The 15,562-nt window shown below is 37.8% G+C and overlaps 1 protein-coding gene across 35 annotated transcripts in view; it reads left to right on the top strand.

Moving 5' to 3' along the window:
- The window catches only part of NRXN1 (neurexin 1), a 673,398-nt gene that overhangs the window by 459,622 nt on the left and 198,214 nt on the right, over nucleotides 1-15,562 (top strand). For all 35 annotated transcript variants that reach the window (XM_038133405.1, XM_038133404.1, XM_038133376.1 and 32 more), the window contains one exon: nucleotides 3,096-3,277. In XM_038133405.1, the coding sequence (XP_037989333.1) occupies nucleotides 3,096-3,277 (182 nt within the window). The remainder of the gene's footprint in view (nucleotides 1-3,095; nucleotides 3,278-15,562) is intronic.

The raw sequence follows: 15,562 nt of genomic DNA, 5'->3' as shown, positions 1-15,562 counted from the left end.
ATTTTTTCCATAATTAATACAGGAAATTCAAGGAACGTGACTCCCCTTGCAGCTCAGACAGAGGCAGATCTGTATTCATCAGCATGGATTAATTAGTCTTTCACCAGACACGCAGTTACTTCGAAGAGCTACAAAATGGGCAGTTATAAAGGAGGGAAAGCTGTCTCATAAAAACCCATAAGCCACATGTTCTCGTGAATAAGAGATACTTTTTTTAACTTTGATGTTTATTCTATGTAGTTTAAGATTTACAGCTAGATTTATCCAGCTCCACTGACATTGACCTTGCCTTCAATGTGGCAGCAGTATGGAATGAATTGCTCTTCCCTGGTTGATTTGAAGGGCAGTACTTAACAAAAAAATGCAGCAAAGATTCACTCTGAATAAGAACAGCAGAGCCTCTCATTGTTCAGATCTGAAGACTTACTTCTGGGTCATTGTATTTAGTATGACTCCACCATGCTTGGCAGGCTTTTTCTTTGTCTTTTAATTGGGTAAACACATCTGTTACAACCAAGAAAAGGAGAATTATGCACTGCCACTTAAATCTTAGGGACTATTCTAACAGCTCCATCTGTGACATTGAGGTGTAAGGAGTTGTTTTTTCTTAGCCTTCTCATTTTTGTTACTTATAAGAACCTCATTCATGACCTGACACAATGTTTTATGAAGTCAACAGAAAGCCTGTCACTGTTTTTAATGAGCTTTGGATCAAGCCCTCGGTTTTTCATCAACACAGAACAAATCCTTTCATTCCAGACACCACAGTGACATAAACTCCATGAAGGTCCCTACTCATCAGTTGGAGATTTGAAGTCAACATGTTGGCAGCAGCAAAGAGGAGAACTTGGGGACCATCAGCAGTGCTATTACCTGTCTAATGTGTCTTTGTTTCAGGATGTATTGTAACTGGAGATTAATGACACACAGCAGATTATTGTACATTTCAGACCAATGCCTGGGAGGAAAGCAAGGGTGGGAGAGCATGAGGAGGAAGGGCTTTGTCACACACATTCCTAAACCAGACACCTCTTGCCCGTGTCCATTACCAATCCCTGGCACAACCCCAATCTTCATTACTCTTGCAAAACTCTTTTTATTATAAAGATAAAACCTGATTTCACCTGAAGTGTAAGTGAAATCTTTAATAACAGACCTGCTATTGTCTTTGCTGAAGATGTTGACAAACTCACCTGAAACACATACTGGTTGGTATTTTGGCATCAGGAGAAAAGCCAGCAGATCCATCTGAAACACAGTGAAACTATCCCACAAGAGTATTAATATAAAATGAGATTTACATTGACTTTAGTAGTATGCATTGTGCATAAATTATTAGAGTGATGGCACTGCCAAAAAACCCTAATTAATGGGCATGTAATTCCATAAAGGAAAAGTGAGGTTAAAAAAAAAAAAGATCTTTTCAAAAAGATCAAATGTCCTTTTTGATTACGACTGACACAAAGCAGTCTTGCTCAGCAGTAGAGTAAGATTTTGAGATATCTGGGAGCTGAACAAGTGGTGTAAGTGTACAGTCCTTCAGTCCTTCTTGGCTTTGGCTTTCAAAGTCCACATGTTCAAGGGATTTTAGATTCCTTTATATGCTAACAGCGTTTTTGGTCAACCTTGAAAGAAAGTAAGAGAGTTAAAATTATGTTGTTAAGTGCTGTCTCCTTACATGGACATGGGAAGTATGGAGTTGAGAGCATTGGGCGGAATCAACTGCGAAATCCTTCCATAATTCTATGAAAAGTAAGTGTTGAAAGGGACATTAAAGATTATCTAGTTTCAACCCCATGCCATGGGCAGGAATGTCACCCACTAGATCAGGTTGCTCAAGGCCCCACCCAACCTGTCCTTCCAGGGATGGGATCTCCACAACTCTTGACAACCTGACCCAGTGCCTCACTACCCTCTGAGTAAAGATTTTTTTCTTGGTATCTAATCTAAATATTTTCTCTTTTAGTTTAAAAGTATTCCCACTTGCCCTATCTTTAGCTACTTAATAAAACAGATAAAATGTAATATAAGTAGATAAAATGCAATAAAATTGAGAGTAGCCATACTTTGAGACAGTTTAGGACAAATAGTAAAACTGTAAAACTAGACTTCTGTATTTACAATAAATTAACCTATCTTCCTAAGCTTTGACCTATCCTCATGGAAAAGGAGTAGATAGCTTGTAGTGAATTGTCCTATGGAAGATCAAGTGCATGCACAATTTACCTGCTCTGTGCTGTTGTTAAGGTACAAGTTTTAAATGGAAAATGTCCGGATATGCTGCTATTTTAGCTCTGAGGAAATATGCTGGTGATGAAGTTAAGCACCTGAGCGCTAAGTGGTTTTGGATTACAACATTTGTTTCAAACAGATTATAGATTTTCTAAGTGCACCCTGGATATGATGTGTAAAGATTTCCACTTTTGAAAGGTGTACATTGAGCATTATGCAAATTAGCCATTGCTTACTCAGATGGTAAAATAATCTCTTTGTCCTGACATGACAAGTAAAGTATGTTTCCACTTGTTATCCCCATCTGTCGCGAGATGATAAACCTCAGATCTGTAAAAGTCTTATCTGAATGTATTTGTTAACATCTTGCTTTGCTGGCCACCATCATGTATGATTTTCATTGTGTAACTAAGTAGCTGCATTTTTTTTGTCAGCCACCAGGCAACTGGAATTACTTGATTTCTCCATATAGGTCCAGTTGGGAAAAGCATTTGGTGTAACTCATCCCTGTTCTACACATCACAGAAATCTGTTTATCAAGCATAAGCTTAAGAACTCTTCCAAACAGATATGCATTTCTGAATCAGAGCTATGGTATTTCAAGTTGTTTCATTTGCAATTAAGTTATATTCAGTGCTGATTGCACAATATAAAACCCACTAATATTTCACTTGCTGCATAATTTTTAGAGATAAAGACCTCTTCACATTGAAATACAGCCTATGAATCCATTTACTGCGTGAGAACCTGATTTATTTAGGGCATATGATTTCCACGTGTCTTTGCACCGGTGCAAGTGGGCTGATTATATTTATTTCTTTTTTTTTTTTGTTTTTTTTTTTTTGTTTGTTTTTCTCTAACAGCGGGGACAACGTATATCTTTAGCAAAGGTGGTGGACAAATCACTTACACGTGGCCTCCCAACGACCGGCCGAGCACTCGAGCAGACAGACTGGCAATAGGGTTTAGCACTGTGCAAAAAGAGGCTGTGCTGGTGCGAGTGGACAGTTCTACTGGCCTTGGAGATTATTTAGAGCTGCATATTGTAAGTAATAATCTCACCAAAGGTGTGAGATTTCTTCTTGTCTTGCTTGTTCTTGCGTTTGTGGGGGGTTTAAATTTATTTTGTCGGAGTGTGGTTATAGGAGCAACTGAACCTTTTGGGGTAAATAGTGGACTAAATGATAATGGTTTATTGCATATGATGCTATACAGGGTCTCAGACATTCTCAAAATGCCTTTTTTTGCTACAGTGCTACTTTTCATAGATTTTCAATTAAAAATCATACTGAGATGCTACCTGTACAGATAGAGCAGTTTATTGCAGTGTAATTACATGGAACAGAATTTAGCACTGTCAGAGGAAGGTATGTTTATCCTGGGGGATTTAATCTAGAATCTAATAGTGGAATTGCAGTGTATCACAGCTGACTGTGCTTTTTGTTATTATTAGAATTTGTCCTCTGATTTCACCGTTCTTTTGTGATGGTAAATCTTAAGCAGGAAGACTGTTAGGCTAGGAAGTCTTAGAAAGTAATTTCAGCTGCCTTAAAGCAAGGAACTAGCAATCAAAATTGAAAGCATATGGAGTTTTATGGCATCATAAATAAATGATCAATTGAGAAAAACATAACTAGAGCAGTATAAAATTTTGTTGCTTAGATTAGTCTGAACTTTGTTAATGTGTTTGTTTGCTTTTTATTTGAGAATGTCTCTACTTTCAGGAAGAGTTGAGTTCCTTTTGAATGAAGTTACTTATTGATCTATAACCAATTACACTTTTACCCTCAGAAAACATTCAGTTGTGATCATTTTCAAAATTAGATGGGATTATGGTATTCAATCTTCCCAGACTCCTTTTTCTGCAAAGGCACTCTTACATTGTGGACAAAGGTGATTTTTTATTCATTTACTGGCTTGAGTAAATAAAGAAAGAAAGAAAACCTTAAATAAAATTCAGAGGTTGTCTATACCTTATCGTACATTGAATCACATGGATGAAGTAGTTGGCTGGTATTGTGCAGTCTTAGTTTGAAAATGTGAACAAAGCAACTTCTCCCAGGTGCCAGAAAAACTGAGAGCCTCCATATTTCAAGGCAAGTATTGTGTTGCTAGATAACATTTAAATATTTGCTTTGCAAACACCAGGTGCCTTATTATAATTTACCTCTTTACTTGTAATCTCAGAGCAAACCCATCCTTTGTGATCAATAGAGTTACCTACTTCTTACAGTTTTTTTCTTGTTCAATAGCATACAAAGGAATGTTTTCCTTGTAATTTTACTACACCTGAAATCTATCAAAACTATAATATTTGTTTGCTCTTCCATCTAGCCATGATATTTCTGTTTTAAAGCAAACATTATGTTCATTAATGATGAGTTGGAGATGAAAAATTATTGCCTGCTCATAAATGTTTGTAGTTTTCAATTATTTTTTTCTCAAATAACTTTTTTATACCCATGCTGTAGCAAAAGATGGTAAAAAAAAAACAAAAAAACAATTGAGAGTTTTCTGCAGTCAGAAACACTACCAGCTTAATAGGGAAGGGGAAAATGGTAAATTCTACTTTAGTGGTTCTTTTGAAATTTCTGTGAAGTAGCAAAGCCTTTTATCATCCTGCTCTGTGAGGTGATTTTGGCCTCCCCCTACTGCCTTTGCAAGGGACTTTGGGAACCTCCCTGAAGCCTGTTCTGCTTCAGAGCAAAATGGTAACTGTGTGAAATTTCACTGGAATGAGGTTTGACCTCTGAGAGCAGCTTCAGAGTAGTCTGTCCCCAGAGTGGAGACACTGAGGGATTGACCTGAAATCCTAAGACATTTGGCAAGGACTTTTATAACAGTTGTCAGTGATAGATAAAGCTTGGAAAACTATTGGGATATAATTTCCCAGAATCTAATTCAAATAAGGATAATATTCAAAGGGAAGTTGAAAGGCAGTATTTTCAAAAGCACTTTTGACACCAAAGACCATATATCTCATTATTAAGTCACTTGAGCTGCAGATACTTCTGAGAATTTTACCTGGGATCCATTTTAGCTCAGAAAGACATTGTGAGATATCACAGTTCTAAAAATGAAGAGAACATAGAAACAGGGAGGTCTACACATGTGTTATATTTGAAAAATAGTTAATTGGATCTAAATGTTTCCATATTGGCAGCTACTGTGTTAAACCAGCTGTAATGAAAAACCAGGAGGGGTTTGTCATTCAAAACTTCCTTCTTTCACCAACGTGTAGATGCCACTAGGAGTGTCTTATCTATTAAACAACCAGAAACATGCTATGGGTAGTGGAAGGAGATAAAACTAGAAGGAGGGAAGTGTTTAATTCTGCATGTTGTTTCGCATGTAGCCATTCACTGTGAATATGCATGAGCAAAAAGTGCCTGTGTACCTGGAGATGCACTCTGCATGAATAACTCACCTGTGTGTAGTGGCAAAAAAAGCTGCCCTTGAACTATTGCTTTAAAAAAAAAATTAGATTATAGCCCTCACTAGCATGTTGGGGAGGGTGCTTGAGAGCTTTGAGGTAGCTTGCTCTTAACTTTCTTCATTCTAGAAATGGAAGAGGAAATTACAAGTTAGATTATGGTACTTTAGTGTGTGCTTGCCCTCTTTATTATTCTGTTTACTTAAAGACAATGTAAACCTAATAATGAAATGAAGCTTGTAACAAATTCTGATTTTGAAAATTGCTGCTTGATCATCTGAACCACACTTTTGGTGTTAGGTTAGGAACATATTTATTTAATCATTTAACCTCTCCAAATAACCACTGTTACGAGAACATTTTAAAAAATGTATAGTCTGCATTGCTACCAGACACTTAACAGTTCCAGTGCAAATATATTACATTCCAAGAAAGTTTATTAGAAAATTCCACCGGTACTGTGGCAGCATAAATATAAAGGACTGTTTGTGTTTATGATTCCTACGCAACACAGTACTTCAGGAAAGGGGTTTTAAAATGTTATAGTCATCCAGAGCTGCAGCAATTAGCTTTCATTTCAATCATTTGACTTCTCAGATGGAAGTGGGCTCCTGTACTGTCTCTGCTGGGAGATTTGGTTCAAGAGGAAATAGATATCTTACCTAAAAGTCTACTGCCACTTCCTCTCCTGTTGATGCATAAATGAAGGACAAGTAGCTCTGATAATTACTGCAAGCTTCCTTTTTTTCTTCTTTTCATGACATGGTCTGCATCCATCTCCATGTCACATGGAAAAAGGCAGCAGCTTTTCATGCAGTGTTCAATTAATCACCATGTGCACTCCAGCCCTTAACTTTTTGTCTGACTTTTAGTGCCCTTAGGTAATTCTGCCAGTGATTCCTGTTCCTACCTCCACTTTTCTTCTCTTCCTACCCTGTTATCCCACCTCATTAGAAAGCAAAGTGTACAAACATATGAATGTCATTGTCTTCCACAGGCACTGTGCTGTTGCTACTTTGAATTTTTAGCATTCCTATGTTGAGGAATAAAGTGAAGTTAGACAAAGACTAAGGGTTAAGAAGTCCTGTTAAATTGCTCTTTCTGTCAACACTGGTAGCATAGGAAACTAATTCTCCTGTGTTGCACAAGGGGTATTTGCTCTGTTTGTGAAGGATTTCCATCAACAGACTTCAGCCATTATAAAAATATGTAAATTATACCATGTTTTCATCTTTCATTGTTAAAATGAAAGACTTTATAACAAAAGGTAACATTTTTTTATGCCTGATGGAAAGAATCAGCAGTTTCTGTGTCCTCTTTGTCTGTGTGGTTTGTTTGAAAATCAAAGTATTTGCAGAGCACAAAGTAGTTCTTTTTATGGTGATAGCTGATTTTTAAGTTAAGAACAAGAAGTTTGTATGGAGCATAAGGCCAGCAGAGCATTTAAAAGTATAAAGCTTTGGCATTCCAGAGAAGACACCCAGCCTAGGGCACATGAACTACTTAAGGAGAACTGATCACTTCTCCTAACTCAAGCAGGGTGAGAATGTATTAATTAATCTCATTTTCAGGTGTGGACCTGCTGAATTATGTGAAGTGCTGATGATCATTCTCATAGGAAACATTAGGAGGTCTAAAATAAGGAATAAGGCAGGTGTGGCAATGTTTTGAATGTTATCCTAACCCTCTCTGGGAGGAAAGTGGGGCGAAATGCCCTGTGATTCCAGTGAGAGACACTGACAGTCTGTCTATAGTTAGGCTATAGAAAACACATCAAAATAAAAAGAAATAAAGCTCAGGGTTAGATGGTAGTAGATATTTTTTTTTCATCATATTTCATGTCACTAGGAAAAAATATTTTAGGGGAAATGCTAACCAATAAGATTATCATCACAGTATTAAAGTATGGAAAACTGCTTCAAAAGATCTGCTAACACATTACCTGAAAAAGCTGGGTATGGGTAAAACAGATGGCATCAATATATGCAAGGCACAACACAATTAACCTGAAATACTGTGAAGATGTAGCATTACTGGCATGATGGATTAATCAATATTATCCTTAGCCTTCCAAGATGTGTTTGTGAGGCCTTCACAGTTACAATTAATGACTGAGGTGAACAGTCATGGGAGCGGAAAGATTGTATGTCTTACAGAAAATAGAGTTTTGGATAGTGAGTCCATACTCGTTTGAAGAGTTCACTCAGTTCATGTTCTTTGTCCCAAATATTAACATACTACATATATTAAAATATATATTGCAGAAATGGCATTTTTAAATTTTATTTTTTTTAACTTTCAGCAAACTTAAAATGAGTATTATTTCTTACTCCCCTCCCTTTGTCTCTTAGTTATACATATGCAGAACTCTGCTACACCAGGCTTTTAATAGCTGACTCTGTTAGACTTTATTGTACATATCCATAAAATATGGATAGTTTTAACTTATGCAAGTATAATGACCTTCCCTCAAGTGAACAGAAGGAGAAAAACTCAAGTGAGGAGCAGAGTTCTGTGTTTGAGTGTACCAGGGAAAGAACTGCAATATTTTATGATAAATGCATTTGTTATTCTCTTTTGAATACTTCGCATGTCCTGAGCTTAATGTCTAATGGAAAGTCAATTGATCTTTATTGACTTGGTTGTATTTGGATCAATTCCTAGAGAGCTGCATGTACTTTCAGTGAGATTGATGATACAAATACCTTTGATTTTAGTGGTTTGTATTGGAGCTAATTAATTTTCCTGGGAAGGGTTTAATAATATTTAAAAAATAATATTTCTAGAATATGATTTCTTCTAATAATCATCATTGAATTCTAGAATTCCTTACTATATTCATACCTATGGAAAACAAAGATTTGGGAAGGCTTGTATATTCATGAAATAGTAATGAGTGTAAAATTGAATTATTCACATCCAGGAAGAGAGTCTTAAAAAAAAAAAAAAAGGACAGACCTAGTTTTCAGAAATCTGATATTTTGCAAGTGCTGAACATGCACAACAGTGGCTAAAGTCAATGGAAGCTGAGTGTAGTCAGCACCTCTGAAAACCAGGTCATCATCATAGCAGCTAAGTGGGCATCAGGGATCACTTTGGAGCTCTGGAAAGGCTTTAGACCATTACATTTATCAGAGTTGTGTTTTTTAATATTCTGCTACCTTGAAGTACAAGAAAACTTCGTAAGACTGATTTTATCTAATTCAGCATTCTGTTTTTATTTGATATTTCTTTATTATGCTTATAGATGCAATATTTATTTGTGATTTCTTTCTTCAATTATATATGCAAATGTAAAATGCTGTAGGAAGTTTAACTATTATGGACAGTGATTGTTTTCTTTGGGGAACAAAAATCTTAGCAACCAGACTATATATTAACCTTTAAACTGAAAAAAGAATTACTATGGAAGAAGCATTTCCAGACTTGCTTGTGGGTTTGAATAAAAAAAAAAGCAGTGCAATCAAAGAAGACTCATTTATGGAACTAGACAGGTAGGTGAGAATGCAATTCAATGCACACAAACATTAAGTTAATTAGAACGGGAGCAATGAATTAATCTAGGGAATTTGTACTAAATGCAGCAATCATTTACCTCACTGATCAGGTTAAAGATCTAACTTTGTAGGAAAGAAAATAAATGCATCATTGAGATGGTCAAGTCATGCCTTGAAACCATGCAGTTAAGCTATTCTTTTGTATCAGCATAGACAAAGATTTAAAAAGCTCTGAAAAGGTTTTTTATTATATAGGGCTTATAATAAAAGGGCTTTTATTATATAAGCAATTTGTTAATGCCTCGTCTCAAATACTCTGCACAATCTGTTATTGCACATTGAGCAACAGTGGTCTGTTCTTGTCATAAACAGGCCAAATTGCTGAGGGAAGGTTATGGAAATGTGCTAATTCTGGCACAGAACAGACTGATACCTTACTGTATGAAAAACATGAATGGAATTTGTACAGCTGATGTAATTAAGCAGTTTGACTCTTACTGCTATCACAGAGCACTGAAAGGAGAAACCCTGATGTTTTGTGGAAGGTCCAGTATACCAGTGTGGTAGGGATGACCTCCCAGCCTCGTTCCTCAGCCTAGAAATGTGCTTGAGGGAGGCAGCTCCTCTCATTTTCTTCCTCTATCTTGGGATAAAATGGAAATTCTCGCTTCCCCCTATTCAGCCAATGACTCCATTATGCATCCTGCTCCTTTTGTGCTTTTGGGAGAATACAAGCTTCCTTCCCAAAAGAGCATGCTGTGTAATGGGGTCACCACCTGCCAGCTCCTTGACCAGAGAAAATTGCACATCCAGTAGGACCCAACTTCCCAGCTAAAGTACTGTGTCAGTGGCACAATAGCCCTCAACAATGATGAACCTCCTCAAGTGTTTCCTTCTAGAAAAGGTGTAAAGCCTGGCTGAAGGTGGGTAGATCTTTAAAACACTTTTGGTGGGCCTACATATATCAGAACCAGCTGAAAACAATATGGAAAGAATTGCATTTTGGCCGTGGTGTTGTATGATGTTATTGTACAGATTAGGTAGTGGATTCTAAATTCCCTTCTGATCCCACATATCTCAAAATTACACTGGAAATTGAATCCATCTGTTGGCAGAACTGTTTAAGATCCAGAACTTTGGTACTGAATTTGATGGCAAGTCCTCCTATGACTTTATTGTTGCAAACTGTGCACAAATGGAACCTTAGATCTGGCACGAGGACAGAACATAAATATGGAACTGAATTTTCTTTCTGAGCTTAAAAAGGCACCAAGATTAGGAATAGAAGGGGTCTGGTGTGGGTCGTGTTATATTAATAACAAAAACTCTGCGTTTTTAAGAATTCAAGTGGACCAATTTGGAAAAGCAAGCACAAGACCAAGCATATTTAATTAGCACAAACTTGAAGAGGCTCATGACCTCCTCATAAAGCTCCTCTAATTTTTTACATTGTCACTTTTAAAGCTCTGAAGTACTCTATGGATTACATCCAGTCATATTTTCAGGGATTATTTCTTTCTTTTCCCTTTCCCTTGTTCCCCAGCTTGTTCTTCTGCCATGTCCTCGAACACAAATTCATGTGTTGTGTAAATTCAGCAGTTCTAGTAAATCCCAGTGAAACAAGTGGCAAACATCCAGGGGTCTCAGGAATCACATCCTTTTCTTTCTCGTGATATAAGGCATAGGAAGGAACAGGGGAGTCACCTCAGGTGGTGACTGTATGGTATACTAACATGGAAGAACTTCTTGATGAGAACCATTGATAAGTTCTGCTTAATTAAAAAAAAAGCAGCAACAGCAAAGCAAATAAGCATGTGGCCAGACTTAGGAGGCGTATCCTTTGGTGTCAAGGCTTTTTACTATGAATAACAAATTTCTGGCTTCAGAAAGGAGGACACAGGAATTAGTTTATAATGTACAGATAAAAAAATTGACCATATTGCCTCCTACCTTTCCTAGTTAATTCTATCTCCTCTCATTGATGTTTTAGATCCATCACAACCTAATCACATATTTGTAATCCAAAATTCCTGGTGTTGGCTACTAGCCAACATCCTTCTGTATGAAGGTTGCAGATATTTTAAAAACTTGGCACCAACTCTCCCAGAACATTGCCATGTATAAAAAGCACCGATGAAAAATTTAGCAGGCGTTTTAGCAACTTTATTAAGATTAAAAGGATACTTGACTATTTGAACTAGCAGATCCGTTGAGGTGTTCACTATAACCTGGCTGATCATCCAAATGAAGAAGGAACTGAAATATAGGAAATTATTGTCATTATTTGGAGAATGAGAGCTCTGGATGACTGAGAGTGAAATCCAAGAGCAGGCTACTTTTGTCCACTTATTCTATGGAGGTAATATTCTGCTTATTATATTTAGACATAGATATACTAGTATCTATATTATGTGTTTATATAAATATATATATATATATATATATAAAATAAGCATATACAGTTTGTTATATGTAAGAGTCAGCCCTGATGATATTTCCAAGCTTATTCCTGCCTAGTTCTTGTCTAATTTTAGAGAAGCACAAGAAGATTTGTACTCCCTCCTCCCTGCTGAGCATGCCTGGCTCAACACCAAGTGGAAGGAACGTGTACCCAGTGTGTCAGAAGCCTTGACAGTGCAGGCTGGACACAGGTTTCAGGCACTTTGGGATGACAGTATGTGGTTTGGGAAAAAAAAAAACAAAAAAAAACCTGACAGACTGGAGCAATGACATCATGTTCAGCATATCGTAGACTATGCTTTCAGCTCCTAATGGCAGCTTGGACAAGGGACAGTGGCTCTCATACTGCTGTTGACCCACTGAAGAAGGGCCAGGTTTGCACAGGAGAGATCAGGTTTTGTTTCCTACAAATAAAAGCCAAAATCCAATATCTGGCCTGTTAACTCCCTGTCTTTTGAATTTATGAGCCATAAGTGAGGATCAGGATGAAGTGTGCACAGCAGCTCAAAGAACCAGTGTAGTGGTTTTTCAGTGGATATGCAGTATGAACAATATTATTTTTAATACTAGTGACAGTGGTTTGCTTATTGATGCAAAAGTGCTGCTGGTGACCTGAACAGATTCTGATCCTAACTTTAAGTAATCCTCATCCCATCACTTCCACTATCAATTTGTTTGAAAATATTGCAGAAATATAAGTTTGAGCAGGGTATGCATCCGACCAGAAAACTACTGGTGGAAGGTGAGGTGCAGAAGCAATTTTACAGAGCCTTCTGCTTTCATTCAGTCATTTGTTTAAGTAAATATTGCTGATGTAGTTAATCACTTTGTGCAAATAAGAAAAGCTCATCTTAATACTATTCTGGTCTTGTGAGATACTACCTTAATTGTAACTCACAATTAGTTAATTAGACCACTTACTTAATTCAGGTTTTGCTCTGTGAAGCCTCAGTGTCATCACCAAATTGAAAACTTCATATTTAATGCTAGTTTGCTTTCTCCTTCTAGATTGTTTCATGGTCTTGAGCTTTTCTCTGTTTCCTTACACCACTGTATCAGTGAGGAGAAACTGGAGTAAAATCACCGGGTGGGTGTAGGGGAGGGTGGAACTGGACACACAGGGCTTGGCGCCTACCTTACATCCAATTAACATATTTTTTGTAGTCTTTGGCACTAGCTAATTGCACCAGGCTTATTCAGGAACATAGCCAGAGCAGGAAATTTAATTGTGTTTTCTGAAACCCTGGCTGCCAGTTGTATCTTCATCTTCTTTTCACTTACTTGCCTATGCTCTTTAATCACTGTCTCTCTTACCCTGACACCCTTGACATCAGTGCATCTGCACTGCTGGTGGATCACTGAGCAGCCTATTGCTTTCTCTCCCAGCAACAACCACAGGTGTACAATATTTGCCTTTTCTGCCTTTTCTTTGAATCCAGCAGTGATTCTTCCCACTTGACAGTGGGCTGCCTTTTTTTTTTTTTTTTTTTTTTTTTTTTTTTTTGCTTAGATCCTACCACTCAGAGGAGTTCCTGCAACAATAATAGACAGGATAAAGATTTAATGAACTGATACTGTCAATGTTCTGTGTTCTGGTGGCTTATGTTTAATGTAACAATCCCACTAACAACAGGTGAGTTTCCCTGTTAAGTGTTTGGAGAGGCTTAAATATCTCGCTGTTTGTGAAAGCCCATTTGCACCGAAACATGCTAATGCTTCAGAGGGTGGATTAGCTGAAGGAACTGACTCATGCATTTCCTGCCTTTCCATAATTACCTAGCTTACGTTGAATAAGGGCTGCTGAGGCACAAGGGAAAGACACAGCCCTTCAGTTTTGCCAGTTCTCCGTGAAATTATCCCCAAGCCTTCAGTGCGGCAGCATGAAGCTGCTAACGTGGCTTTAACTTCTTGTTTTGGAATTTGTAGGTGATGATCTATGCTCAGTCAAGGGTGAAATGTAAGTCCAGATGTTCCCTCAGGGAGATGTAAATCACACTTGCTGCTGCAGCATTACACATTCTTTGTGGGCTAGAAAAGCTGCCAGCTTTTCCCAGCTACAGGACTGGGGTTTCTTCCTTCTATTATTCTGCCTTTGGGTCAGGTACTCTTCTTCATCCCAGGCCTCTGGATTGAAGGATGAGGATGAAGCATTACAGCAGCTATCATGTTCCACTTTGGGTGCAGAATCTCTTATTTTTAGTTCAGCCCTCCCTCTTGCTGGACTTGCAACTTACTGCCTACAAACAGAATGCATCAGACTGCCTTCTTCCTGTCTGTCGTGAAACCCCATGAATGTCCTTGTTCCCCATATGGGGCTTTTTTCTCTGACCCAGTGAATTCCAGGGAACAGTGGAGAGCTCCTGCAGCAAAAGTACTCAGTGTTTCCCTGGCATAGCAGAGGGAATTTTTAAGGCTGTCAGTTGTAGAAGTACCTTCTTGTTTAGGGACAAGCACAAAGAGCATTTTCATACATGAAGCTACTTTACAGTAACGTCTACCAACCAAAATAAAAAGTGGAAAGATTATTCTAGAGAGCCTTAATAGCCACTCAGCATATTTGATAATGCCACTGCTGTCGGTATCATGCTCACCACGATGTTAAATAGCTGAACAGATGCAGCTCACTAGAGCACCACATGGTAGGCAGCAGCAGGGAGTCCCATTTGACAAGTTGGTTTTGGTTTATTTCCTTCCCAGAGAGCCTTCCCTGAAATCCCAGGTCTTTGTAGTGTTTTGATTTGCTACTCAGCAAACAGGGAAAGGCAAGGGAATTCTCTGCTGGTTGTTCCAAAGCAAACGGGGCTTTGACGTGTTAGTAATGTGCTATGAAATTCCTAATTAAGCTCATATAAGGAATGTTTAATGTCAAATTGCCCACCCTTGGTCTGAAAGGAGTTGGGTTTTAGTAGGAAGCATATACACATACGCATGGACTGCTTGTAGGATAGCAACTGTGAGGGGTTTTGGAGGTGACTTCCCATTTGAGGATTTTTATTTTCTTTTAATTGCAAGATTTTGTGTATACATCTGCAAGTCACTTTGCACAGTGAGCAGTAACTCTTGGCTGTAATAGCGCCATGGGATGCTGCAGTTGTTTGGTGCTTCTAGATTTGCTCTCCATGGAACAATACAGAGGAACATTTTGTAAGACTTTTCAGTCTTTTAATTGCTTGCCTACAAAAACACCTGAGTATGTACTCTGAGGCTAAAAGAAGATGGCACTGCTGTAAATACATTCTAAAAGATCAGTGGATAATGTCGAGATAATGAAACCATGGCTACATGATTTGGGTATTTCTTTCCAGGAAACATATAAGAATAATATAATTAATATGGGAATAAGACTGAAAGTGCTGCAAAACTCATGTTTTCCACCACATATTGCCTGGTCCATAAATAAACACAGACTCTCCCTTGGTTATATTTCTTTATTGACGTGGTTATATAATTAAAGATAGGTGCTGCCAAGGGCTAAATTAATGGGCAATGCCTTCCCCAGAGCTAAAAACTTGTCACAACTTAGCGCTCAGCTGAGATCCTCCTTTGGAAGATATTTAAGATTTCTGGGGTTTTATTCCTAATCTACTTTTTGAATATTTTGCTGGCTATTTAAACTATTGACGTTCTTAAAGCATTGATTTTCTTTTCTTTCCTCTTGCTTTTCACTGCATATTCAAACTCAAAAAAACCACCAGCATGTCTCCTTGTCACAGCTGTAGTGTGGTACATGATGACACCAAGCTGTGCTAGTGTGGGAGGAGGGGAGACAGGGGTTGCAAGCACTGTGGAGAACTGATTAAAATTCAAAATGAGCTTGATAAAGTGGAGAAATAATCCGAAATCAGGAAGATGAATTTCTACAAAGGAAAGCGCCAATTCCTGTACCTTAAGATGGAAAAATCAAATGCACAGCTATAAAATGAGGAATAATTGTGGCCTA

The sequence above is a fragment of the Motacilla alba genome, chromosome 3 (assembly GCF_015832195.1).
Source record: "Motacilla alba alba isolate MOTALB_02 chromosome 3, Motacilla_alba_V1.0_pri, whole genome shotgun sequence".
NCBI classification, from domain to species: domain Eukaryota; kingdom Metazoa; phylum Chordata; class Aves; order Passeriformes; family Motacillidae; genus Motacilla; species Motacilla alba.
This window is presented reverse-complemented; position numbering and strand designations above follow the sequence as displayed.